The following is a 26,880-nucleotide window of genomic DNA, read 5'->3' as shown; positions in this document are numbered from 1 at the left end:
AAAAATTAGCCAGCCATGGTGGTCCATGCCTGTAGTCCCACCTACTGGGAATGTGAGTAGGAGGATCGATTGAACCTGGGAGGTCAAGGCTACAGTGAGCCAAGATCACACAGTTGCCCTCCAGCCTGGGCAACAAAGCCAGACCCTATCTCCTCTCTCTCTCTCTCTCTCTCTCTCACACACACACACACACACACACACACGCACGCACACACACACACATCATTGTTCTCTGTCTTTTGGATAGGAAAAGGAAGTAGGTGGCCCTGAGTAGATATGCTGATTGGCGGCCCCTCAGTCACTGATAAGGATGATAGCCTATTATCTCTATACAGCATCAGTCACACTGTCAGTCCAAGCATCATACAATACCTTCTTAAAAGAAAAATAAATCCAGGTGCAGTGCTGCGCCCATAGGCCCAGCTACTTAGGAGGCTGAGATGAGAGGCTGTCTTGAAGCCAGGAGTTAGAAGCTATAGTGTGCTATAACACCTGTGAATAGCCTCTGCACTCCAACCTGGGCACCATAGTGAGATCCTGTCTTTAACACAAACAAACAAACAAAAAAAACCCTGAAAGAAAAGGAAAACCTTACTGCTCCCCAGAGTCTGCTCATAAGATACGGAGTTCTCCAAGTGAGAACAAGGAGGCACAGATTTCAGAGCTTCTCCCACGTGTTGGCTACAAGGCTAGAACTTTTCTATTTGTAATTTTGTTTATTATGAATCAGCTTGAAAACACAGCCCATGATGGTGTGAAAAAGAAATTCCACACATGGTAAAGCAGCTACCTGGCCTCAGAGCCAGCGCCAGGCTCCTGTGCGTGTGTTAAACAGGTAGTCTCTTCCTGTACTTAAAACCTGTAGGAGAGAGAGGAGAGCGGGGGATGCTGCTGGCCCCAGGATAACTGCCTCCCTTTCCTCTTATCTAAGGGTAGGAGATCATTCCTTCAGGACCCTCAGTGTGACACCCCACCTTTGCTGGAATCTAACCTGTCCCCTCCCTCCCTTCTCAGCAAATTCTCTGAACTCTGTCTCAAATGCACAGGAAGCCTCCTTGATTCTCCAACACTGGACACCAGCTTCCCTAAGGCCAATGCCAGATTACTCTCCCATAATTCACTGGTGATACTGGACTATCTGGGGGCCTCTCCCCTCACCATCATCCCTCCTCCTGTTGTAGGCAGAGACCAGACCAGATATGAGTCATCTCCTGACCCCCTAGATATTTGACAAAGGACGGATGAAGGGTGAGTGGGGGTGAGAGCAGACCCCATTCAGGAAAAAAGCAGATAGATGGTGGGTTCCTGGGAGTAGGAGGAGATATTGAGATGAGGTAAAGAGAGGAGAAGAGGTCTTTTACGTAGGCCGTCGTGGTCGTTTGGTGGTGTGATAGGAACAATGGTGCTGTCGTGGCACAGCAGAGCAGCTCTGAAGATGCAAAGATACATGAAAGAATTCCAGAATATGCGGGAGAATATTTAATGGAAAACCGCTTGGTTAAACCTGACACTCTTCATGGCATTCTGGGTGTGGACGATCAGCCAGTGAAGATAATGAATGTCGGATGTCACTGACTAGCAGCTTCATTTTGAATGAGGGTCACTGTCTGCCCATTGATAAGAGGCCAGATTGTCTTGGAAGTTCCAAAGTTGCAACGATTTCTGGCTAGTGCCACGAGGTTTACTTGACTGTTGTATGAAAAGCTGATAAGAAAACCATCCAGAAAAAAAGCTCTTCGTGGCCGGGCGCGGTGGCTCATGCCTGTAATCCCAGCACTTTGGGAGGCCGAGGCGGGTGGATCACAAGGTCAGGAGATCGAGACCATGGTGAAACCCGTCTCTACTAAAAAATAGAAAAAAATTAGCCGGGCGCAGTGGCGGGCGCCTGTAGTCCCAGCTACTCGGGAGGCTGAGGTAGGAGAATGGCGTGAACCCGGGAGGCGGAGCTTGCAGTGAGCCGAGATTGCGCCACTGCACTCCAGCCTGGGCGACAGAGCGAGACTCCGTCTCAAAAAAATAAAAATAAAAAATAAAAAAAGCTCTTCGTTTTATAAACACGAAAATAAAACAGGTAATTTTGGATTAAAAAAAAAAAAAAAAAAAAAAGAGAGGAGAAGATACTCAGATTGGGTGAGGGCCCAGGCAGAGAATAGTTTAGGAAGAGGGGGACTCACGGGAGTCCTGTGCTCTGCCATCAAAATGCTGCTGAGGGGAAAAAAAGAAAGGTGCAATGAATTGAACCCTGCCCACAGGAGAGCAGATGAAGACCTGCCCCTAGGGGGCCAGAAGCCCACCTGCCTCCTCCATCCTTATGGTGCTAGTGTGGGCACTTCCACAGGGATAGCCATTCATGGGAAAAGGGGCAAGCTTGGTGGGGGCAGGGGAGTACTCTGGAGCAGCCTTGGTGCCCACTACTTGAGATGGTGAGCTGACATACCAGACTCATGATGCTGCTGGGTGCCTGGGACATTTCCATCTTCGGTGCCTCCATGAATCCCTCGATGTATCCCTCAGTTCCCTGGATGCTGGGGCAAAGTAGGAGCAAGAGTACAGGGCAAAGCTCTGGGCCCCAACCTGAGTTTAAGAGATGGGCTCCCAGGCATAGAAGTATGCAAAGGAGACTGACCTGTTTAGCAGCAAAGCCTGGGCTGGTTTGCTGGGTGCCTGCAGCAGCCGGGCCAACCTAAAATGCCAGGAGGAGTAACCAAGCAGTGAAGGCAGTAGGCCTACTGGCTCCAGGAACCAGTACCATTCACTTGTCCCCTTTTATTGGGAATAACCAGTGTCTGTATGCAGTGCCCACATCATTACATCCCCATTCCCCGGGCTCAGTCCTATGTCCACAAGGAACTTCAGAGTCTACAGGAGCAGGAAAGCTTTCCAGTGGAGGGCAGAAGTCAGGAATAGGGGTAAATGCCCAATGCATGACAGACTCACAGTTTCAAGCCCTGAGTTTATCAACCCTCCCCCCATTTCAAGACTGGATTCTGCTGGTGATGGAAGTTGCTTCCTCCCAGTGTCTCTCTGACCCTAATTTAAAGACCTCTGGAGGGAGAGCAGCCCTCCTCAATATCAGTTTGTCACCCACCCACTTGGGCATTGTCATCTAATCTTGGGTGAAACCACCCATCACAACTGGGGTCCATAGGTGGGTTGGGGGCAGGTAGGGAGCACAAGGATAGGATCCCTACCCCTGGAGGAGCCTGCCAAGAAGCCAGTCTCGGGCCAAGAGGAGAAGAGCACCAGTTGCTGTCAACACCACCACAAACCAGGGCTGTGGTTGCCAGAAAGCCTCTGTGTCTGTCACGAGCATGGGTGTCATCATTGAGGGCACCTGAAAAGGAGGCCACAGCCTCACCACTGCCTTGCCAAAATGCCCTGACCATCCAGCCTTCCAACCCCTCCCTGGGCTAGGCCACCCCACACCCGTGATTTGCTCTTCAACACCTCTGGGCTCTCTGCACTCAGCACTTCCCTCTGAACTGCCTTTCCCATAGTTCCACCCGAAAAACTGGGTCTCCTCACTTTCCAAGGTCCACCCTTCCCACCCCACTGAGGGCCCAAGGAGCCTCCTCACTGTGGTTCTGTGGGTGCTGGTGGCCACTGTGCTGGCCCTCCGGTGAACTAGGTGCACAATAATGGTGGCTGTGGTGCTGAGGTCAGGGGTGGAGCGGCCTGCATCGGCCACACAGATCAGTAGATCATAGGTACAGGGCTGCTGTGGCCAGAAGGGCCCCAACACAAGGTCACTGTGTACCAGGATGGCCTCTTGCAGGATGAATCAGTTCTGGCTATTCCCTGAAATCAGAGTGACAGGAGGAAGAAACCATTGCTGGCCTTGGCCTGCCCCTCACTCACAACCTGGTGGTGCCCATGTCCCCTTCCTTCCACAATGCTATAGGAATAGGTCAGGTGCTGTGGCTCCTGAGGGATCCGGCATGACACCTTGGTCACCTCCACACTACAGCCCAGAGGAGCATAGATGGTGAGTTCCTGAAATGGGGGCTCACATTCGGGGGCATGGTCATTCACATCCTGCAGAAAGGAACCAGGTTAGGAGTGGGTAGAACCCACCCCCTAAACCTCCGAGTCAGCCCCTCAACTTCTTCTCACCACAGCCGGAGCCTAAAGGGATCAAAGCATCACACAACAGGCTCCAGAGCTTTCCACAATTAGGCCCCACTCCTCTCCAGCCAACTCGTGGAAGAAACCGAGGCACAGAGTGGAAAAACAGAACACCACAGGGCGATCTGAACTCCTATCTTTCCAAGTATTTATTTCCAAAGCCTTAGGACACAGTTACCTCAACCTTGATGGTAATGGTACAGGAGCCTGAGCGGTGATAGTTGGGGTTCTGTTCTTGGCCATGGTCAATCAGCAGGACAGTGAGCCTGTACAGCCTCTGCTGCTCATAGTCCAAAGGTTCCAGGAGGTAAACTTCCCCTAGAAGGGGGGACAACAGCCTCAGCCTGCAGAGCCAACTCTGGCTCGCCGTTTCCATCCAAGCCCTGGGGTGGATGTACCACTGAGATTGTCCACAGCAAAGGTGGTAGGACCACCAGAGGTGTAGTACTTAATGTTGTCATGAGGATAATCCATATCCATGCCCACCACAGAGCCCAGCAGAGTGTGGGGCACTGCATCCTCCTGAACCTGGAATGTGCGAGGGGCACAGGCTGGGGAGAACTCATTGATGGGTGTCACCATCACCAGTACCGGCGCCTCAATTGGAGGTCATTTGGCAGTCAAGGAGCTGGCCTGGGGTGCCTATCCCTGAACTGGGGGTCTGAGGAGCCCTGCCCTGGGGGGTCTAAAGAGTGAGAGGGTCTAAAGGTAGGGCAGAAGCCTTCCCCTGCTGGGGGTCTAAGAGATATATCCTCAGGGTCTGAAATGGAGACAACCCTGCCCTACTGGATTCTAAAGGAGGAGAGATGACCCTGTCCTGAGCATGGGAAGCAGGAGGACAGAACAGCCTTGTCCTAGGTGTCCAGGCCGGGTGTGGTTACTCACTGGTCATCTGGGGCTGGCCACAATCGAGCACCAGGATGGAGACTGCATGCTGGAAGCAGGTTCCAGGAGTGTCACAGTCCAGTGTGGCATTCACCTAGCCAAAGGGGCTAGAAAGTGAGGTCCAGTCAGGGCCTGAGAGAGCCCTGAGCCACACGGGGCTGCTGCAGGCCAGGGCATCCACAAATATCCTGCCTGGATCCTGTTTTCCAGACTGCAACACAGGTTGGCTCAACAGCCATCCCTCCCACCCCCACTCCCATGGTCTCAGCTCTCAGAGACCCTTGGCCCACCCACGCCTTCCCACTGCAAGCACCCTGCAAGTGGGTCTGGGAGCTGGGACTGGGCACCTCAAGGACTCTGTCATAAAGGCAGAGGCTGGCAGGGTTGGAAGAGCTGCGGAACCACAGCTTGTAGTCCAGGGTGGCGTCAACAGAGTCCAGATCTTCACAAGTGAGAATATTCAGCACGGCACCCACAGGTGCAGCCTCGGGGATTTGGGACCTGAGAGTATGCCGTGGGACCTGAGAGTATGCCGTGGCAGCAAGGCGGGAGTCTGGCAGCACCCTGAGTCATGGCTGTGGCCCCAGCAGCCCAGGTAAGATTCCTGTGTACTCACACCAGAAGCACTGGGAGGCAGCGTGGAGGTCAGAGGTTGACCAGCCGCACATTCATGGTGAGCTTGAGCTTGGCACTGGCCCACAGCTGGTGCTGCTCAAAGGACTTCACCTGCAGCCTGGAAACCGAAGTGCCTGGGGTGTGAGCTAACTCCAGGGCATCGTGGTCTGGACCACACTGTCTGCTGCATGGGGTGAGAGGGTCAGGGAACACAGAGATCAGCCCCGCTCCCAGCTCAGTCCCACTCCCACCAGCCCACCAGATCCATAGGCAAAGGAGGCCGCTGAGCCTGGCCCTCCTGCTGCCTTCTCCAAGACCAGGCCCCCAAATAGGAAGGTGAAAAGGTACTATGGGTCACCTCTGGACCAGCCACAGAGGCATCCCAGTACCCGCCCCTCCCTCAACACCTCTCATCATGACCGATGGAGAAGATCTGCAGCTGGAAGACCTGTGGTGCACCCAGAACAGAAAAGGAGCCAGAGTGTGTGTGTGTCCACCTCTTTGTCTATGCCCAGTCCTCCCCTTAAATAGGCAATCTCACTTAGGATCTGCAAAAGAAGCCTCAACTTCCACTCTTCCCCATGATCCCCATGACCTGTCACCCTGCTGACAAGTATTCCTTTGAGCCCCATATCTTTGGGCCATAAATTATTCCATTAGGATGCAAACAGCCCAAGAGTGATATCTGAATCATTGACAATGTGAATTATCATCTTAGAGTTGCTGAAAGCCACCTCCAGACTGCACTGACCACTTTACTCAGAACTTTTTTGTTTTTTTTTTTTGCCCAGGTTAGAGCACAGTAGTATGATCTCGGCTCACTGCAACCTCCATCCCCTGGGTTCAAGCAATTCTCCTGCCTCAGCCTCCTGAGTAGCTGGAATTACAGGCATGTGCCACCACACTTGGCTAATTTTTGTATTTTTAGTAGAGACGGGGTTTCTCCATGTTGGCCAGGCTGGTCTTGAACCCCTGAACTCAGGTGACAACACCCACCTCAGCCTCCCAAAGTGCTAGGATTACATGGGTGAGCTACCATGCCCGGCCATTACCCAAGACTTTCTTTTACTGTGTGATTGCCCTAAACACATTTCTTTCTATTAGAGGACTTGTGAATTCCCAGAGAGAGGGATTTCTCTTCTTTCTAGAACTCCAGAGCCCAGCACAGAACCAAGCTAAGGTGGGAGGACAACCGAGCAGCAGGTCCAGGTCTGAGAAAGTCAGTGTTAGTTGAGGAGGCCAAGGAGGCCAAGAATAAACAAATTTCTAAAAGATAGGAGCTCTACCCAATCCATGGACACTCCCAGATTCCAGGTCATGCTCACCTTTCGAGCCTGGCCTAGGAGGCCCTGGGATGGTGCCTGCAGCCAACCTTGCTCATTGATGGAGAAAGGTACAGGGAAGTGTGGCAGGTCCTGGGCACTGATAATGCTCAACTGACAGAACAGAGATGCTGGCAACCCCATTCAACCCCAAGTGCCCTGAGCACCCCCATCAACAACCCAGCAGCAACCCTCCAGCAACCCAGCAGGCACCTGCCTACACCCAACTTACTTTCTTTTCTTTTCCTTCCTTCCTTCCTTCCTTCCCTCCCTCCCTCCCTCCCTCCCTCCCTCCCTCCCTCCTTCCTTCCTTCTTTTCTTTCTTTCCTTCTCTCTTTCCTTCTCTCTCTGCTTCCTTCCTTCTTTCCTTCTTTCTTTCTTTCCTTCCTTCTTTTTTTTGAGACAGAGTCTCACTCTGTCACCCAAGCTGGAGTGCAGTGGTGCGATCTCAGCTCACTGCAACCTCCACTTCCTGGGTTCAAGCGATTCTCCTGCCTCAACCTCCTGAATAGCTGGGATTACAGGCCTGTACCAGCACACCCAGCTAATTTCTTTCTTTCCTTCCTTCCTGCCTGCCTACCTGCCTCCACCTCCTGGGTTCAAGTGATTCTTCAGTCTCAGCCTCCTGAATAGCTGAGATTACAGGTGCCCACCACCACGCCTGGCTAATTTTGGTATTTTTAGTAGAGATAGGGTTTCACCATTTTGGCCAGGCTGATCACGAACTCCTGACCTCCAGTGATCCACCCGCCTCGGCCTCCCAAAATGCTGGGATTACAGGTGTGAGCCACTGCGCCCAGCCTCACACCCAATTTTCTCATGCTTCACCACTGACCCTTATCCCAGCCTGGGCTCCAGCCCAGGTCCTGGTCACAATCTCTTCCTTCCAGCCCAAGCCCTGGCCACAATCCTCAATCCTTTTTGCTTTTAAGTGAGTTACTGTTTTTAAATATTTTTTTTTTTTTTTTTTTTTTTTTTGAGACAGAGTCTTATTCTGTCAGCCAGGCTGGAGCAGTGGCACAATCTTGGCTCACTGCAACCTCCACCTCCCAGGTTCAAGCAATTCTCCTGCCCTAGCTTCCCAAGTAGCTGGGATTACAGGCACACGCCACCACACCCGGCTAATCTTTGTATTTTTAGTAGAGACAGCGTCTCACCGTGATGGCCAGGCTGGTCTCGAACTCCTGAGCCCACCTGCCTCAGCCTCCCAAAGTGCTGGGATTATAGGTGTGAGCCACCGTGCCTGGCCATTACCTATATATATATTTTTTATTACAGAAATGATACAGAATTGTCATAGAGAACTGAGAACACACAGCAGATCTTGAAAGAACTCAGCCTCTGAGATGTCCCTGTGGGAACAGCCATGGTCACTGGGGAGTGAGCAGCCCTCAGCAGCTCTCTCCAAGAACATGCATCATGTAGAGGCTCATCTGTGCCTCTGCTGCAAGGTTCCTCTGCAGGCTGTGCCTGGCCAGGCAGGGGTTAATTTATTCTCTCCATCCCCCCTGCCCCCATCCTGTCACCCACCATCCCATGTCCTGGGCTCACCTGGGCTCTGTGGAGTTCTAAGTCTGGGAGGAGCAGAGCGTACAGCCGAGCCCCAGGTGTGACTGTCTCTGGCACCTGAATCATTTCCGCAGTTGGCCAGAGTGGAGGTCAGGGAAGATCTGTTCAGGCCATGCCTGCCCACCCCTGCTGACAGCCTCACCTGGGCTGGCAAATTGACCAGCACACTGGATATGGCTAAGGTCCCGATGCACATTCACAGAGAGTGATCCCTCCGTCACATGGTTGCCACATGTGAACTTCAGCTGCAGCTTGTAGTGGTTCACCATAAGGGCATCCAACCGAGCAGAGCTGCTCAAGGTCAACTGGGGTAGGTGGGCAGTGCCATGTGGGGCTTGGAAATTTTAGGTCTGCCTTTGTGCCCCCACAGTCTCCAGTTGTACACATGACCTTACCTTGCCCACATAGGTCCCTTGCCACCTGGCCAAGCTGGGTGGGTTGAAGAAGGTGGTGGGTGGCTGGACATTGAGCAACTCCAGGGTGGGTGTGGGCGTGTAGGAGGAGCAGTTGAAGGAGAAAAACTGAAGGATTGTGCCAGGGCCCTGTTTCTCAGAGACATTTATAAACCTGCAGAGATCTGTGAAGAGCAGAGAATTCAGGTTGGAGGCCCCCAGGCTGATGGAACCACATATACTAGCATAGTCCTGTCCTTTTGCTACAGGGCCTGACCATGCCACGGGGCCACACAGCTAAGGCCTTTCCTTATATCCAGCATCCAACATTTCGCAGATGGGGAGTGAGAACTTGGTTGAGGAAGCAGCCAAGATAAGGGGTGAGGGCCAGGGGTTCAGATTCTTATACTTTCCTACCTCTCCCCCAATCCCTGTCCTCTATGGTAGCTTATCTGGGAAGGGTCAGGACTCCAAGAGAAAACTAGGGTTCCCCCACCCACCACCTCCTCACCAGAGACCACCAGAGCAAAGAGGAACACGAGGAGCCTGAGCAGCACCAGGATGACCTGAAGACACAGACAGCAGAGGAAGCTTCAGAAAGCTAGGCTGTTTGTCTGACTCACTCTGTTGCCAGGTCAGTTGCTCAAACATAGCTGGGCAGGTGGGACTCCTGGGCCTCCCAGATTCTATCCCCGCCCATCCCTGGTGACTGAGTTCTAGACCTCAGTCAGGCTTCCAGAGGCTCAGAATATCCCATTTTCCATCGCCCCCATTCATTACAACTCTAAGGGCACGGAAGGAGAGGAGGATTAAGGTTCAGATGAGGAAACTGGTAATGCAATCCTTGGAGATAGAGCAATCACAGCACCCAGGAAAACTGGGCCCAGGACCTGCTACCCCACAGAGTCTCAACTCTGCACCCCCTCTATTAGAACATTATCTGCCTATAAAAAATGAGCCCAACCATCAACAAAATCTCTCAAAACTTGCTGGGTGTGGTGGCTCACATCTGTAATCCCAGCACTTTGGGAGGCTGAGGTGGGAGGATCACTTGAGCTCGGGAGTTCGATATCAGCCTGGGCAACAAAGTGAGACCCCATCTTTACAAAAAATTAGTTGGGTGTGGTGATCCAGGCCTGTAGTCCCAGCTACTTAGGAGGCTGAGGTAAGAGGACCGCTTGAACCCAAGAGATCGAGGCTGCAGTGAGCCATGATTATGCCACTGTACTCCAACCTGAGTGACAGAGCAAGACCCTGTCTCAAAAAAAAAAAAAAAAAGGCTGTCTACCTCCAATAAGCAAAAGGAATCCTTTATAATAGAAATACAAATACTGGTTACCGTTGGGAATATCAATTGGATAGGGCACCAGATGGCATCCAGGAGTTGCTGAGGATGTTCTATATCTTTATCTGGGTGGCAGCTGCACAAGTATCTACAGATTTTAACATTTATTGAGCTATAACTCTGAGATCTGTCCATTTATTGTATTTGTATGTCATTTTTTAAAGTTTTCTGGCCAGGCACAGTAGCTTATGCCTGTAGGGGAGGCCAAGGCAGGAGGATCGTCTGAGATCAGGAGTTCGAGACCAGCCTGTACAACATGGTGAAACCCTGTCTCTTAAAAAAAAAAAAAAAAAAAAAAAAAAAATTAGCTGGGTGTGGTGGCACATGCCTGTAGTCCCAGTTACTTGAGAGGCTGAGATAGGCGGGTCACTTGAGCAAAGAGATCGAGGCTGCAGTGAGCCAAGATTATGCCACTGCACTTCAGCCTGGGCGACAGAGTGAGGCCTTGTCTCAAAAAAAAAAAAAAAAAAAAAAGGTTGTCTTTATTTGCCGTCTCCAGTTCTTCAGCCCTCACTCTCTTCTCCACACACTCTAATCAGGTTTGTCCCTCTCTACACAAAACTGCCCTTGTCAGGGTTCCCAATGACCTATGCCTTGGCTCCTGAGTCCCCACATTCTCAGATTTCTCCTGGTTGTTTCTGCTCAGCTTCTTTGATAGTTCTGCTTCATATCTCCCCTACCTCCACCTCGTGGAATGTCCCAGGGCACAGTCCTGATTGCTGTCTCCCTCTACACTCATTTCCTCCCACTCCACCTCATCCAGGCCTATGGCCTTACATACCATCCTTTCACTCACTATTCCTCCCAGATCCAAGGCTCCAGTGCTGATCTCTGTCCTGAAGTCCAGAGTCATACCCCTAGCAGCTGACTCTGCAACTCCTCTTGGATGTCTATCAGGCATCTCAAGGATTACGTGTCCATAAATGATCATTGGATTTTCCTCTCCAAATCCACTCTTCTCCAGTCTTTCCTAGATCAGTTTATGGCAATTTCATCCAACCAGCTGTTAATGCCAGAAATGTAGGAGTCATGCTTGATGCCTCTTTTCCTGCCCACATTCATGCATCAGCAAGACTTGATTTTAGCTCCAAAGCATACCCCAAAGTGACCCCCCTTCAGTGCACCTGCCCTGCCCAGGCCTAGGCCCTCCCTTCGTTGCCTGGATGAGGGCAGGGGCTTCTACTCTTATTGCAGAATCCTTTTCTGAAAGCAGCTGGGATTATCTAAACAAGAGCTAGCCCAGGTCATTCCTGCTCAGAGGCCCCCATTGCTCCTCATCACACCAAGAACAAAACCCACATTCTGCTCTAAGGCCGTTAGAGCCTGGTTTTGCTGACCTTTTCCCTTCTGCCACCACCACCAATCACAGACACCTGGGCCTTCTTTATGTTTGGCCCTGTCCAGCTCCTGTCCCTCGGGGTCTTTTTCCTGGCTGCTCCTTCTGCCTAGAATGCCCCTCTTCTTGATTGCATCCTGATGTCATCTCCTCTGAGATTGCCCTTCCCCAGGCTAGCCCATGGCCCTCATTCCCTGGTATTTTCCTGTTGCTGGTATGTCCAGTCTGTCTGCAGCTACACTACTCTTGAGCCTAGCCTGCTTTGATAGAGCAACCTCAGGAGACAGGCTCACCCCCGCACCCACCCTCAGTATGCACCTGGTACCGGCAGAGGGAATGCCGATGGTCGCGTGTCGCCGCTGGACTCGCGACTAGCCGAGCACTCCCCACTAGAGGGCAGTCCCGTCTAGCTCGGTTGGAACGCGGCTGAGGCCCCGCCAGTGCGCTGCCACAAAGTCCCACCCTCTCTGAGTCCTCAGGCCGAACGCCACTTCCATCCCGTTCAGGGAGTGCTGAGGCCAGCCTCAGGAATGGGTCCCGTGGGTCAGGTCCCGAGTGGGCCACAACCTCTCTGGGTCCGACCATACGGGGCGCTCTGCCTATGTGCGGGCACAGCACGACGCCCCGTGAAAGGGACCGCTATTTCACCATTGAACAAATGGGGAGGATGAGGCCCCCGCACGGAGGCGATCTGTCCTGAGTCACGCAGCAAATGCAGGGTCCACTCAACCATCTGGGGGCTTGGGTATCCCGGGCCCGACCCCGTCCGGCTTCCAGCTACGACCCCGCCCTTCCCCACAAGAACTGCAGCGGAGTCGGCAGGGACGCCGGGTTTTAGCCCCTCCCCCTTTGGCCGTGGGGCCTGGGCGGGGCGCGGCTGCCAGATGTTGGGGCGGCGGCGGCGGGAGCTACGGAGAGCGAGGAGCCGCGCAGCCAGGCGGAGGCTGAGGGCGCCGCTGGCCGGCCCGCCCAGCCCTCTCCGCGCGGCTCCGCCGGGGTTCCCAGAGGAGCCAGTAGGCTCAGTGGGGGCCCCGGCACGGACATGCACAGCGCTCGGCTTGACAGCTTCCTCAGCCAGCTCCGCTGGGAACTGGTGAGGCTCGGGAGCGGGTGCGGTTAGGGAGGACGCGTGCGGGGTGCCAGGCTGCTGCCCGGCCGGAACAGCAGACGGGTGCGGGGTGGCTGCAGCGTGTCCGTCCGAGGCGGAATGGGCGCGGCGCGGGGTGGGGGCGGCGCGGCTCATATGGCTCACGTGGTCCGCGTCGGGTTTCGGAGGGTTGGGAACTGCGCTGAGCATCAGATAACAGCATCCAGCTGGCCGTGCTGCTGGAACGGCGCGGGAGGAGAGAGTGGAAGGGGGACTTCTTTGGGGGTGGGGCATGGGGCGGCAAGGGACTAACGAGGTGCTAGCACTGCTGTGAACGCCCCCTACTTCAGGCTGGCCTATGCCTCCCTTCTCTACCCCTCACCTAGCAAGCGCTCTTTCTGTGAAAAAAGCTTTGGGCTTTGGGAGCTGAATCCCCCTCCAGTCCTGGGCAGGACCTACTTCCCTGCTCAGGCCCACAACACTGCCTGCCCGCCCGCCCTGGTGGCGGGTGTCGACTTGCCCAGCCCTGCGTGCTGCAGCCTGCAGGACTGCCACCAGGTCGGTGAATGAGAACCACACCAGCTTCGAGTGCCAGCACCCCATGCCTGCCCTGTGCTCACTAGCACCCTGCTGCCCAGGCCCGCAGGCCTATCTAACCCTCCTGGACCCTCTGTACTCTGGGCTGACCTGGTGACAAGTGATACCTCTCTGACTTCTGCCCTCTCTTCCCCTCAGTTGTGTGGTCGGGACACAGGCTCACCCCCGATGCCTGGTCCCCTGCAGCCAAACCCCCAAACTGGCCCAGATGTACAGCCCAGCCACCAGCTTAGGGCCTCAGGTGCCTTGGAAGAGGACTCAGTCTGCTGTGTGGAGGAGGAGGAAGAAGAGGCAGTGGTGACAGAAGACAGGGGTGCAGCCTTGGGAGGCCCCAGGGAGCATGCCCTGGACTGGGACTCTGGCTTCTCGGAGGTGTCAGGCAGCACATGGCGAGAGGAAGAACTACCTGTTCCCCAGCGCCCAGCACCCTCAGCACAGCCCCTTCGTAGGCAGCGCCTCTCAGTCAGTGGCCTCCCCATGCCCAGCAGGGCCCCTGTAGCCAGTGTACCACCTGTCCACCGTCCACGGCCCAAGTCCACCCCAGACGCCTGCCTGGAGCACTGGCAGGGACTGGAAGCAGAGGACTGGACAGCAGCCCTACTGAATAGGGGTCGCAGTCGCCAGCCCCTGGTACTGGGGGACAATTGCTTTGCTGACTTGGTGCACAACTGGATGGAGCTGCCTGAGACAGGGAGTGAAGGAGGTGACGGAGGTGGGCACCGTGCCCATGCTCGTCCCCCTCAGTTCCTGCTTGGCCTCTCCGAGCAGCTTCGGCGCCGGCTGGCCAGGGCTCGGCGGACAGCTATGGCAGGAAAGCGGCTGTCATGCCCACCTCGTCCAGAACCTGAAATGCCTGCGGATGTCTCACGCTTCGCAGCCCTCATGAGCTGCCGTAGTCGCCAGCCCATCATCTGCAATGATGTCAGCTACCTCTGACCCTGCCCTCCAGCCTGGGACAATAAAAGCCTTTTTTCTAGACTGTCCTGGCTTCATACCCCTGAGGCACTAAGAGGCAGCCCCAGCCCTGTGAGGCACTGCCCAGGCAGACAAATCTGAAGAGATTTTTGTCTCTGTGTGAAGGTCCCTGTCATGCCCATGTCACACCTGTGTGCATTAGTGCACTGTGTTCTATCATCCATCCTCTCCACTATGCCTTCCTTCAACAAGCATTTATTGAGTGCCTACTGTGGGCTTACAATGCAGTGCTTGGGATCCAGGGCTCCATTGAGCTAGGTGATGGGGTGGCTGCCTTGTCACAGCTCATAGTGCAGAGGTGGAAAGGCAGTGTCTTCCTCTTCACCCTCACAGCTCAGCTCCAGCACCAACACCCGCAGCCCAGGAGCAAGTACCTGGCCTGTCACCTGCTGAACCAGTTCTGTCACCCTAGTGGGGGTGGGGTTTAGGGGAGATTGGAGAGGTGAGCAGTGGCAGGCAGTGGGCAGCCTGGCATGGACTAGAGAGGGTGCTGGCAGGCCATCAGGAGCCCAAGCCAGGAGCAAGAGCTACTCAAGACAGGAAACATCTGAAACTATTTTAGGAGCAGCTGGTGAGGCAAGCAGGAGGCAGGAAGCTATGGGTCCCTTGGGAGTGGGCTGTGAAACGGGGGCTGTGCAGCGTGTGGGGAGACCATGGGGCTGGCCAAGTAGGCAGCTCCTGAAGACTCCTCCTCAGGCTCTCGGCCCTCACCCCACCTCCAGCCTTTTTTGCTGGCTCCATTTGGCAAAAGAATGCTTGGGAAGATGTGAGGAGCCCAGAATGGGGCTGGGAAGACAGAAGGCTGTGTGGCCCCTAGCCCCAGCCTCCAGGGACTGGTGGGGCCTGTCTAAAGCCCTGGGTGGGCTCACCTGAGGGGCAGGTGCTGGGCCTGCTTTTCAGGCGACCATCCGGCGGAATAGAGCAGGGCTGGGCCGTGCAGCAGCATCCTCACCCTCAACCCGTGCTGCTCCTAGAGGGAGAAAGGTCAGACACCAGCTGGGCTGGGCTGGGCTGAGCCTGGGGGTTGGGGTAGGGACAGGGCACACCTGAAGATGAGCCAGCAGCAACTCCAGGGTCCTCTCAGGCTGCCCAGCTGGTACCTTCAGACGGTCCCAACAGGTCCACTTCAGGTGATGGAACTGGAATGAGGTAGAGGAGGAGTGAGAGACTTCTTACCTACCCCCAACCCCCATCCCAGTTACCAGCAGCCTTTCCTAGGGGAAGAGCTGGACTAGCAGGAAGCAGGAGCCAAGGGGTGGAGGGTGGGGGGGAGGTGGGATCTGGGCCCAGAGTCTCAGCCCCCTCCCCGCCCAGGCTGGGGCCAACACAGGAAATGGGGCTATGGGGCCCGCACAGGGAAACAGACGATCCATCACATGGGCCAGTCGTGAGGGTGGGGGATGAGGGGGTGGTGCTTCCTGAGGAAACCCACAGCAGGGCCCCTGCAGCCTCTGATAAAGCTGCTTGTTCCTCAGAGACAAGGCTGGGAGCTGAGGGGCACATCCTGTCCCCCAATCTTATATGTATTGCCAGTGCCTTGGGCTACTCATTGGGACACGGGCAAAGGCCACAGTGACCACCAGGGCCCCACTGTCCCAGAGACCCCAGCAGGGATACAACGCATACAGGCTTCCTCCTCCTGTCCCCTCTTTCCTTCCAAGAGTCTTGGGGTTCTGGTACCTAGAGCTAAGGACAGAAGGGAAGCTAGCAGGTATCTAGAGACAAGGACAGGGGGTACCTATCAGCACCCAAGAAAACACTGGGGTCAAGCTGAGACTAGGTTAGAGGTGAGATGGGGGCTTCTCCTTGCCCTGCTCCACTCCGTGGACAAAGGCAGCCTGTGTGCTGGTTAGAGGCAGGGTGCCTTAACAAAGGGGCTCTGTGTACTATGTCCAGAGGGACCCCAGGCTGCTCAGCAGAAGCCCAGTGCTGGCCCATGACCTCTGCTCTCTCCCCTCGTGAGGGCATTCCTTCTACCCCCATCCTTGCCCCAAGGAAATGCCCACTGCAGAGCCTGAGCACATGGCTGGAGGCATTCACAGCCCTGCAGTCACAAGAACACAAATCCCCACAAGCCCAGGAACACACACATGTGTGCCCACATGTATCTCCATGCAGACCCACATTGAGGACACAGGAAGATGGAAGCCCTGCACTCCCATCTGACACACAGATGTGCAAACTTGCTCCTTCCATACCCACACTCCAGGGATACCCAGACCCCGGTTGCACTCACACCTGTGACACAAACACACTCAGGGCTGCAGACGCCACACCTCTAGTGGCAAGCTTATTATCCTTTAACTCAGCTTGCAGGAGGTAGGCCAGGGCCCCCGTATCATGCAGGGGGAAGCTAGACTCTTTCTGGTGCTGAGGCCCTGGTCCCCTCCCCACCACCTACCCCTCAGGGGTACTCCAAGGAAGGAGGGGACTGTAGGGGATGTCTGGCTCCACTAATGAGTTAAAGCTGAAGCTCCCCCAGATCCTGGGCTTTGGAGGGTTGGGGGTGAGGATGGCTGATGGTTGCTTCCTGTGTCTGACGGGTCCCAGCCTGGCTTCACAGCAGGAAGAAGGCTGGAGGGAGTCTTCAGGACTCCTGCACAGTCTGAATCTCAGTGAGAGCTGGCAGCTAGATTGGGGCCTGTGTGGGCAGGTGCAGGGGAAACCTAGGCCTAGTGGGGCTAAGGGTGGGGTATCATGGGCTCACCGTCTGGATGGCTGGGGCAAAAGGCATATAGCGGATGAGGTAGTTTTCAGCCAGATGTAGGTAGCTGTGGCGAAAGGCACTACGAGGCCGTGGCCCACCCACCACCTTATACAGCTCCAGGCCCAACAGGCCTGCCACGGCTGCTGTAGTGGTGGCAATGGCTGGGATAATCTGGCCCACAATTCGCTTACTCTGCCAAGGACAAGAGATTTTGTGTGGGCCCAAGGCATAGGGCCAGGGTTTGGCCCCCACCTCCAGGCCCGAGCCTCAAGGGGTGGGGTTACCTGGGCACGGTTGACCGGTGGAATCCCATAGTTCTGACATCGCAGGCTAGCTGCCGCTGCCACAAAGTCCACATGGAAGTTGCTGTCATCATCCTGTAAGGTCCAAGTCAAAGTAGTGTTAACACTGCAACCGTGCCCCTCACCATGGCCCACTGTGTGCCACTGCACAGGTCTCCACACAGTTCTGTGGGGGGGTGCCCCCCATCTCCTCTTGATCAGACAGGCTGAGGTTCAGGGAATGTGAGCTGCTTCCAGGGCCTTGCTGGGAGAATTCAGGCCAAGGGGCTCCAAAACTACCTTATTAGCTACTGACTTTTCTCCACAAACTCCCCAGCTCCACTCCTCACTGCCACTTGGGCTCCCACCTTCTCAAACATCAGAGGTTTCAGGGGAGGGCCCACAGTCCAGACTTCCAGGGCTTTGTTCAGTTCCTTCAGCTGCTCAGGGCCTGTCAGGGGAGGGGATGTTGAGGCAGTCCTTAGCCCCTGTCTCCTGCACTCTTCCTGGAGCCCTGTGCCTATTCTTGGTCTTTGCCAAGCCTGTCACTTACTATTCCCTGATCAAATCAAGAAGCCCCCTTAATTAATGCTACAATCTCCCCTCTAGAAGCCCCAGTCTTCACCCATTTGTGTGCATGACCTCTGTGACTCTGTCCTCACCTGCAGGCCATAGCTAGGCACTCCCCAGGAGCCAGTGGATTTATTTACTTATTTATTTTGCCAAGAATCTGCCACAAGAACTGGGATGTGGTGTAGGCAGCAGGAAGAAGACCTACTGAGGGACCAGAGAATAAGCCTGAAACTATGGAGGAGTGAGGTTAGGAGGCCTGACAGGTAGCGAATTGGCTGTAGATCCCCTAGGGCCTATCTTCCTTCTGCAGCACAGGCTGAGGACAGTTCAGGTTCAGGCCTTTGAAAGACAGCCTGGGGGGCCAGGGCCAGGAGCCTCACCAAACTCAGCAGAAGCTGAAGCCAGCTCTAGATTACTAGCAAAGATGGGGGCCATCTGTTGGGGGTCAGGCTGTGGCAGCAGCTTCAGCAGCTCCCTGAGTGCAGTTGAGTCCTGTGAGCCAGGCAGCCCATGCATCTGGGCATACAGGTTGGCAGCTGCCAGTACGTAGAGGAGGTGTATGTCCTGCAGCCAGACCAAGAACAGGAGCAGAGGCATGGGTGTGAGTGAGCATGTATGGGTGCATGGGGTAGGGGTCACTCTCCATTTGTGGATCTGTTTGAGTGCCTGCCTTTGCCTCACATGTAGACACCCATATGTGCACAAGCATGGCTGTCTCTGGGCATCTGCGCATCTCTGCAGAATGCAGAAATGCCAGCCTCTGCTCTGAGGGCCACATCTCTATCTTGGAGCTCCCTAGGGAATCCCACTCACTTGGTTGGTGTCAAACTCCAAGGGCTGGGGACACTGTTTGGGACCTGACCAGAAGGGAGTTCCATCCTCAAGCACCTAGGTAGGTAAGTAGAAGCTGCTGGGCTCAGTCTGGTCCCTCTGAGCCCCCAGCATCCCAACCCCTAGCCACACACTTTATTAGGTGGGAAGTGCCTCAGCAGCTGTTTGATGCCATAATGGAAGCAGAGTTTCCAGTGGCCAAGAGCCCACGCCACACAGTCTTGCCAGTTCTGTGGACGCACTCCCAGGACCCCAAGCACCGGCTTCAGTAAAGTGAGTGTCTGTGGCCCATCCATGTCTGCCAGGGAAGTGTGTGCCCTGCAGAGAGAGGAAGAAGTGTGAGACTGAGTCCTGCAGACTCGTACTTGGAGCCCTGGACTCCTATCTGCCCCTGTTGGTGGCCTTACTGTTGGTGGCGGTTGATGGTCTCTGCAGACAGTCGGAAGAGTCCCTCAAACTCATCCCGGGCCCACTGTGGAGGAAGGAGGAAGAGTGAGGTGTCAGGTGGAGAATAGGTCTGCAGCTGAGGGCTGAGCTGGGTAGGGTGGGAGTCTCCAGGGTGCTTCCTACCTGCAAGGTGTGCTCGGCTGTGCTAGGGAAGTGCCGCACAGTACAGACAGGGTAGGGGGCATCCTCAGAAGCTGCAGCTGAGGCAGGGGCTCTGTAGGCCTCAGTCACATGTGGCATGAATACTTTAGCACTGCCCCGGGTGCCCAATGTGCCTCCCTCCAGCAGTGGCTTCAGATAGTGGGTGCAACGAGCAGCTACATAGCGCCCTGGCAAGGGAACAGCGGGTCAGAAGTGGGGCTGGCACAGCTGTGGGCAAGGGACTGATCTCCAAAGTCAAGCACTCACGGGCCTGGAAACTGTCCAGGGCAGCAGCCACGCCATCCACATGGGAGAAAAAGTTATCCCCATAGATGTGCTCTGTGGTGGGATCCAGTGGGTAGGTAAGCGGGATCACCTGTAAGTCTGGGTTCAGGCGCTGGGCAGCTGCTGCAGCCACCTCTGCCTTGGGTCTCTGGGAAGACGGCAGGAAGATGTTGGGTAGGAAGCTGTATGGGAGGACGGTCTGGGATGCAGGAGTGTGGGGAGGGATCAGTACTCACACCAATGTCCTGGGACCTGAAAAGGAACTGACGGCTGAGATTGGAGCGCTCTATGTGGTCCATGTCGACAACAGTCAAGCCCCCGCTGTTCCTGGCCCCCAGTCCCACTAGGGCAAAGACTTTGAGCAGCTCACAACCAATGGCACCAGCACCCACCTGTTGGCAGGAACAGCCTTAGCCAGAGAGGCTGGGCTGGCTCTTCTAAAGGCATTCCCAGTCTCACCCCACAGCTCACCAGGAGGTAGTGCTGGCGACTCAGTTTCTCCTGAAAACCAGCCCCAAACACTGCAATTTGCCCATCATAGCGGCTGCCTCTCTAGGGGACAGAGATAGGGGTCAGTGATGGCTACTGGCCTGCATCTCCTTCTTACAATGAGTTTTCTGAATCAGGACCGGGAGGCCATTCCTTATGTTTCTCCCCTAGTCCTGATTTTGGACAAGGCTTGTACCCCTATCCCAGGCTCTCACCGGGGCACAGTCCTCAGGACTGGGAAGGAGCTCCCCATCTTCCGGAAGACAATCGAGGGCATCAAAGTAAAGCCACTGGTCCAGAGGCATGAACTTCCTGGAGATTGCCTAGGGGCAGCACTTCAGGCTGGGCACTGCTGCCACCTCCTGACCCCTTCAGATCCTGGCTGGAGGCTACACCCAGGTTGGTGAAGCCTCCAGGGCTGCTATCTGGTGCTGGGTGCCCTCTGACACACACACCGATCTCCACATCTTCCCAGTACCCCCCACACCTATGCCTGTGCCTACCTTCAGCACTTCCTGGGCAGCTACTGCACCCAGCATGGCCACCATAGGGCTCAAGACACCTCCACTGCTTAGGGCGACTGTCCGCACTAGGGCCTCATCCAGTGGCTGTTCCAGTGGCTCTTCCTCTGTCCACTTCAGTGGTTCCAGGTCCTGGGCCAGGCCCACCACGGTCTCTGCATCAACCTGTTGGTAGGACTCTGTGGCACAGTAGCCCCAGCCTGAGCTCCACTCCTGACTCAAATCCTTCCAGCCACCCTCCATCCACCCTGTTCCACAGAAGAGGAAGCAGAAGCCTGGGTGGGAAAGCCTGGCCCTGCTGCCAGCCTGTGCAGCACCACCAGAGGATGTTCAGTACCAGACAGCAGCCCAAGAGGCTTCACTAATCTAAGTGCAGCTTCCAACACAGATCTGAGGGGTCAGGGTATAGCAGGGGTCCCCAGGATGTGTGCCTGGCACTTCCATGGAACCAGCCTCTACTCTAAAGGCTGCAGTGTTGGAAGATCAAACTTGGATTTGTGAACGGTCATTGTTGCCTCTGGCAGATGGGACCCCAATAAATGATAGAGCCTGGGGGTGGGAGCAACAGGGCCACTCACAGGATCCCAGGGCTGGGGTGGCCGGCCATGGAGATGCTGGAACTTGTGCAGTGCACAGAAGGCCTGATGCAGGCAGTGGGCACGGTGAACTTCCTGGGAGCTCTGGGCCACCACATGGGGCTGGAGCAGGGCTGTGTCCAGGGACTTCTGCAAGGGCACCTGGCTAAGGGTCTAGTCCAGAATGCTATGGGCCCCTCAAGGCAACCAAGCTCCCCTACCTCAGATGCACTTGCACTCACATGTCTCACAGTCTTGGGTCTCTTGACTTCAGTGATGGCCCCACCACGCAAGTACCGGGAGAAAGTTGTTGTGTCTCCAATCTCCAGGGACCCATCCTCTGAGGGAGGTCCAGTCTAGTCAGTATGATCCTTGAGCCTGAGTAGTTCCCACACCCCATCCTATCTTGCATCTGTGTCCCAGACCTTGCTGCACCTTATAGAAGGTGGAGGGAGAAAAACCCATTCCAAGGGCCAGGCTGTGCTCACTCCCAGTGGAGGCTTGGGTGCTGCGCCTGGAGTTGGAATGGGATTGGCTTACCCCGCACATGGATAGACCGGGGATCACAGTCGTTGAGCTCAACCATTCCCTCAATTCCTGAGAAAGTCACCAAGTCTCCGTCACGGAAGTAGTGGGTATTGGCCCCTTTCCTCAGAGTGAGAATTCCAGGGGAGCCCTGAGTAGGAGGAGGCTTGGCTCAGGGGTGCCTGGACCTGCCTTCCACAGGCCCTGGCAGCCTCTCCTTGGTCAGCAAGTGAATGTCTACAGCTCAGCACCCACCTGGGAGATGTGCTGGATGGCAGCTGTCAGGGGTTCTGCCTCTGTGGGGTCCTGCACAGTGAAGTCCTCACCAAAGTCACAGAACAACTGCCTGAGATGGGGTGGTAGGGGGGTCACTGAGGCAGCTTACAGGTTGTACTTAAGGATAGGGGATACGAGGGCAGGGCCAGAGGGCAAGAATTGGGAAAGGAATGCAAGGAGAGGCTTGGGAACTTGAATTTGAGAGGGTTACTGGAGCAGGTCTGGAGGTTAGGTTGGAGGAACCAGAGGGCAGGACTGGGGACCAGAATCAGAAAGGCATGCTGATATAGACCTGAGGCTGGTTGGAGGGGCACTGGAGCAAGCCTGGAGCTGAGGACAGCATGGGGCCAGTTGCTGGCTATAATACGGTAGGCCGGGCAGGCAGTCTTACTCACCCCACAAGTCCTCGGGTATCAGCCGCCAGAAAGCAAACTCCATGCTTATGGCACAAGGTACCCACCTTCAGCTGCTCCTCCAGCTTTGAAGCAGTCAGCACCACCACCTGGGTGGACACTGTAATCAGCAGGGCTAAAACCACTGCCCAGCCCTTCCTGCTCTTGAGGGCTGCAGGCCTGAGCTGACCTGGAAGTCCAACAGCAGGTCCTCAGTGATGTCACCCGTGTGCACAACGACCTGGACAGCTCTGTTGAGCTGAGCCAAGAGCTCTTGAGAGGCCTCAGCTCTGCTCCTTTCCAAGTCCTGCTCTGAGAGGAGAAACTAGGGAGAGAGCCAGTGCAGCCTGAGCAAAGACAGGAGTCCTCTTGGGCCATGCCCCCACCTTGGTCTGGCAGCCCATAGCCCCCCAGGACACTTACCTGGGCAGCCAGGTCGGACCAGCAGGTGGGGTGAGGATCATGCAGAGTAAGGCTGCCCACACCCATCAGGACCAAGTTCTTGGCCACCTCAGCCCCCAGGCCCTGCAGGCCTGACACCAGGACCCTGGCTCCCTGAATCCTCTGCATGGCAGGTGAGCCCAGCACATACCTGTGGATGGGAAGCAGGAGGCAAGCAGTTGCAGATCAAGGTCTGAAGACCATCCCCCATTCTCCACCCCTCACCTGGGGCCTCACAGCTGTCTTGAATACAGCTCCTCATCCAGCAGCTTCGAAGCATCTAGGGCATCCATCCTCAAACCTGGGGCTGAACAGTAGGCTGCAGCGCTCAGAGATAGGGTCTTTGTTTAGGAGGCAGTGACAGTAGGGGCCAGTGCCCTGCTGTAGCTAGTGCAAACAAGAACCAAGGCCAAGGGAATAAGGGACGCTGCTGGTCACAGCTCTCTTCCTGGCTCCTCTGGAGAAAAGAAAAGTGAAAGTGAAACTACGCTCTGAGCAGGCTCCTGATCCTGCCTCCAGACTCCGGCCCCAGACAGGCCAATCAGGGTCTAAAACCTGGGATGAGTTCCAGGACTCCAAGAGGTGATCAGTCTCTGAGTGTCAGACCTGAGGGTGGGAGGCAAGGGGCAGCCACATTCATACATGTTCTTATTTTCCTTTTAGACTTTTATTTTGAAATAATTATAGACTTGCAAGAAGTTGCAAAAAAAATAGTGCAGAGAGGGCCTGTGTACCCTTCACAGGTGTGTCCTTTTGCCCTCTTTTTTTTTTTTTTTTTTTTTTTTTTGAGATGGAGTCTCGCTCTGTTGCCCAGGCTGGGGTGCAGTGGCAGGATCTCAGCTCACTGCAAGCTCCGATTCCTGGGTTCATGCCATTCTCTTGCCTCAGCCTCCCCAGTAGCTGCGGCCATAGGCGCCCGCCACCTCGCCTGGCTAGTTTTCTGTATTTTTTAGTCGAGACGGGGTTTCACCGTGTTAGCCAGGATGGTCTCGATCTCCTGACCTAGTGATCCGCCCGTCTCGGCCTCTCAAAGTGCTGGGATTACAGGCTTGAGCCACCGCGCCTGGCCCCTTTTGCCTTCTTAGGAACCTGGGGCCAGTTCTCTGGGAGATGGACCACTGTTTCTCACGAAACTTCATAATAGCCAAACCGAGTGCTGTCTTAAGTTCTTTTTCGTTGTTGTCGTTAATTTAGGTGAAATTCTTGTAACATAAAATTAACCATTTTAAAGTGTACAATTCAGTGGCATTTAGTGCATCCACAGTGTTGTTCAACCATCACGTCTATCTAGTTCCAAAATTTTTCATCACCCACAACGAACATACCAAACACATTCAACAATTACCATATATGTGGCCAGGCGTGGTGGCTCACGCCTGTAATCCCAACACTTTGGGAGGCCAAGGCGGGTGGACCACCTGAGGTCTGGAGTTCGAGACCAGCCTGGCCAACGTGGTGAAACCCCATCTCTACTAAAAGTACAAAAATTAGCCAGGCATGGTGGCACGTGCCTACATGTAATCCCAGCTACTCGGGAGGCTGAGGCAGGAGAATTGCTTGAATTTGGGAGATGGAGGTTGCAGTGAGCTGAGATGAAGCCACTGTACTCCAGCCTAGGCAACAGAGTAAGATGCAGTCTCAAAAAAAAAAAAAAAAAAAAAAAGAATTGCGAAACGTAACCTCTTATGTCTATTTTCTTTCACTTACAATGTTTTCAAGGTTCACAGAGTTTATAGCCTGTATCAATATTTTGTTCCTTTTAATGGCTGAATAACAGTCCATTATATGTATCATACCACAATTTGTTTATCCATTCATCTTTTGATGGACATCTGGGTTATTTCTAACTTTTGGATTTGTGAATAGTGCTGCTATGTCCTTATTTATTTATTTATTTATTTATTTATTTATTTATTTATTTTTTGAGACAGAGTCTCACTCTGTTGCCCAGGCTGGACTGCAGTGGCATAATCACAGCTCACTGCAGCCTCGATCTCCCGGGCTCAAGTGATCCTGCTGCCTCAACCTCCCAAGTAGCTGGGACTAGAGGTGTGCACCACCACACTCAGTTAAAGTGGTTTTTGTTTGTTTGTTTGTTTTTGAGACAGGGTCTTACTCTGGTTGCCCAGGTTGGAGTGCAGTGGTGTGATCATTGCTCACTGCAGCCTCAGTGTCTTGGGCTCAAGCAATCCTCCCACCACAGCCTCCTGAGTAGCTGGGACCACAGGCATGCACCACCACATCCAGCTAATTTTTCTTTTTCTTTTTTTGAGATGGAGTCTCACTCTGTCACCCAGACTGGAACGCAATGGCACGACCTTGGTTCACTGCAACCTCCGCCTCCTGGATTCAAGTGATTCTTCTGACCCAGCCTCCTGAGTAGCTGGGATTACAGGCACCCGCCATCATGCCTGGCTAACTTTTGTATTTTTGTAGAGATGGGGTTTCACCATGTTAGCCAGGCTGGTCTTGAACTCCTGACCTCAGGTGATCCACCCGCCTTGGCCTCCCAAAGTGCAAATTTTCTTTTTTTATTTTTAGTAGAGACGGGGTTTTGCCATGTTGCCTAGGCTGGTCTCGAATCTCTGGACTTAAGCAATCTGCCCACCTCAGCCTCCCAAAGTGCTGGGACTACAGGTGTGAGCCACCGCACCTGGCTTTGGCTAATTTCATTTTTTTTTTTTTTTTTTTTTTGAGACGGAGTCTCGCTGTGTCGCCCAGGCTGGGGTGCAGTGGCGCGATCTCAGCTCACTGCAAGCTCCGCCTCCTGGGTTCACGCCATTCTCCTGCCTCAGCCTCCGAGTAGCTGGGACTACAGGCGCCCGCCACCACGCCCGGCTAGTTTTTTGTATTTTTAGTAGAGACGGGGTTTCACCATGTTAGCAAGGGATGGTCTCGATCTCCTGACCTCGTGATCCACCCGCCTCGGCCTCCCAAAGTGCTGGGATTACAGGCTTGAGCCACCGCGCCTGGCCTAATTTCTTAATTAATTACTTGTTTTTGTAGAGATTGGGGGGTGGGTATTGCTATCTTGCCCAGGCTGGTCTCGAATGAATGCCTGGCCTCAAGCGATCCTCCCACCTCGCCCTCCCAAAGTGCTGGGATTACAGGTGTGAGCCACCGTGCCCAGCCTGATTCTTGAACAAGTACTATGTTGCCCAGGTTGGTCTCAAAATCCTGGGGTCAAGTGCCTTGGCCTCCTAAAGTGCTGGGATTACAGGTGTGAGCCATGGTGCCCGGGCTGTTTGCAGTTTTTTTGGGCATATACATAGGATTAGAGTTGCTGCGTCATATGGTAATTCTGTGTTTGTTTGTTTGTGTGTTTATTTTGAGACAGGATATCACTCTGTCACCCAGGCTGGAGTGCAGTGGCTCAATCTGGGCTCACTGCAGCTTCAAACTCCCTCCCAGACTTAAATGATCCTTCTGTCTCAGCCTCCCAGGTAGCTGGCACTACAGACATGCACCACCATGCCTAGCTAATTTTTTGTAGAGATGAGGTCTCACCATATCGCCCAGGCTGGTCTCAGACTCCTGGTATCAAACAGTTCTCCCACCTCAGCCTCGTAAAGGATTACAGGCATGAGCCACTGCGCCTGGGTTTGTGTTGAACTTTTTGAGGAACCACCAAACCGTTTTCCCCATTTTATATTCCTACCAGCAACGTACAAAAATTTCTATATATCCACACTGTTGCCAATACTGGTTATTTTTCTTTCCTTTTAAAAAAAAAAATTATAATCCCAGCACTTTGGGAGGCCAAGACAGGCGGATCACAAGGTCAGGAGATCGAGACCATCCTGGCTAACATGGTGAAACCCCGTCTCTACTAAAAATACAAAAAAATTAGCCGGGTGTGGTGGCAGGCGCCTGTAGTCCCAGCTACTCGGGAGGCTGAGGCAGGAGAATAGTGTGAACCCGGGAGGCAGAGCTTGCAGTGAGCCAAGATCCGGCCACTGCACTCCAGCTTGAGCGACGGAGCGAGACTCCATCTTAAAAAAAAAAAAAAAAATTACACCAATCCTAGTGAATGTGAAGAGGTATGTCTTTATGGTCTTTTGTTTGTTTTCATTCAATAACATTTACTAGGTGTGACAGAAGTACTAGGTACAGAAACCAGGGCTGGATTTTGAAGTAAAATGCTATCT

At 54.3% G+C, this 26,880-nt stretch overlaps 3 protein-coding genes across 6 annotated transcripts; 1 reads left to right on the top strand and 2 right to left on the bottom strand.

Annotated features, from left to right (window-relative positions):
* Positions 1 to 2,317: 2,317 nt before the first annotated feature.
* On the bottom strand, positions 2,318 to 12,174 carry CDHR4 (cadherin related family member 4). Its single transcript, XM_073009601.1, is given in 15 exon segments — positions 2,318 to 2,525; positions 2,627 to 2,683; positions 3,192 to 3,334; positions 3,578 to 3,804; positions 3,891 to 4,035; positions 4,304 to 4,443; positions 5,011 to 5,104; positions 5,358 to 5,511; positions 5,627 to 5,972; positions 6,875 to 7,061; positions 8,499 to 8,590; positions 8,659 to 8,821; positions 8,912 to 9,205; positions 9,409 to 9,474; positions 11,908 to 12,174. Coding segments are annotated over 15 exon segments (2,583 nt in total).
* A 286-nt stretch (positions 12,175 to 12,460) lies between these two features.
* On the top strand, positions 12,461 to 14,252 carry INKA1 (inka box actin regulator 1). The gene is made up of 2 exons (XM_007984266.3): positions 12,461 to 12,682; positions 13,412 to 14,252. The coding sequence occupies exons 1-2, from the start codon at positions 12,632 to 12,634 to the stop codon at positions 14,207 to 14,209; spliced, it is 849 nt and encodes a 282-aa protein (XP_007982457.1). The 5' UTR covers positions 12,461 to 12,631; the 3' UTR covers positions 14,210 to 14,252.
* Positions 14,253 to 14,427: 175 nt separating this feature from the next.
* On the bottom strand, positions 14,428 to 23,218 carry UBA7 (ubiquitin like modifier activating enzyme 7). Of its 4 annotated transcripts, none has more exons than XM_038003903.2 (24): positions 22,958 to 23,217; positions 22,715 to 22,883; positions 22,482 to 22,616; positions 22,295 to 22,401; positions 21,879 to 21,969; positions 21,639 to 21,774; positions 21,341 to 21,438; positions 21,102 to 21,248; positions 20,506 to 20,688; positions 20,218 to 20,325; positions 19,985 to 20,065; positions 19,750 to 19,905; positions 19,496 to 19,661; positions 19,211 to 19,416; positions 19,048 to 19,112; positions 18,775 to 18,958; positions 18,623 to 18,697; positions 18,190 to 18,373; positions 17,605 to 17,687; positions 17,240 to 17,332; positions 16,956 to 17,147; positions 15,295 to 15,387; positions 15,118 to 15,218; positions 14,428 to 14,656 (listed from the first exon to the last, which is right to left on the bottom strand). In XM_038003903.2, exons 2-24 carry the CDS (start codon positions 22,859 to 22,861, stop codon positions 14,527 to 14,529), a joined length of 2,961 nt encoding a protein of 986 aa, XP_037859831.1. In that variant the 5' UTR covers positions 22,862 to 22,883; positions 22,958 to 23,217; the 3' UTR covers positions 14,428 to 14,526. The 4 variants fall into 4 exon arrangements, with proteins under 4 accessions (XP_037859831.1, XP_007982455.1, XP_072866265.1 ...); XM_007984264.3 differs by having other exon boundaries at positions 22,970 to 23,217; XM_073010164.1 differs by lacking the exon at positions 18,623 to 18,697 and having other exon boundaries at positions 22,970 to 23,218.
* Between the last annotated feature and the right edge of the window lie 3,662 nt (positions 23,219 to 26,880).

The sequence above is a fragment of the Chlorocebus sabaeus genome, chromosome 22 (assembly GCF_047675955.1).
Source record: "Chlorocebus sabaeus isolate Y175 chromosome 22, mChlSab1.0.hap1, whole genome shotgun sequence".
NCBI classification, from domain to species: Eukaryota; Metazoa; Chordata; class Mammalia; order Primates; family Cercopithecidae; genus Chlorocebus; species Chlorocebus sabaeus.
The sequence above is the reverse complement of the archived record's forward strand: the minus strand, read 5'-3'. Positions and strand labels throughout refer to the sequence as shown.

Coding starts and splice junctions, on each gene's coding strand:
- UBA7 (XM_007984264.3), bottom strand. CDS start 23,025: ATGGATGCCCTAGATGCTTCGAAGCTGCTGGATGAGGAGCTGTATTCA. Junction 21,249..21,340: donor GACCCAAGACTGTGAGACAT/GTGAGTGCAAGT, acceptor GTGCCCTTGCAG/AAGTCCCTGGACACAGCCCT. Junction 19,417..19,495: donor CCTGGACAGTTTCCAGGCCC/GTGAGTGCTTGA, acceptor TTCCCTTGCCAG/GGCGCTATGTAGCTGCTCGT.
- INKA1 (XM_007984266.3), top strand. CDS start 12,632: ATGCACAGCGCTCGGCTTGACAGCTTCCTCAGCCAGCTCCGCTGGGAA. Junction 12,683..13,411: donor GCCAGCTCCGCTGGGAACTG/GTGAGGCTCGGG, acceptor TCTTCCCCTCAG/TTGTGTGGTCGGGACACAGG.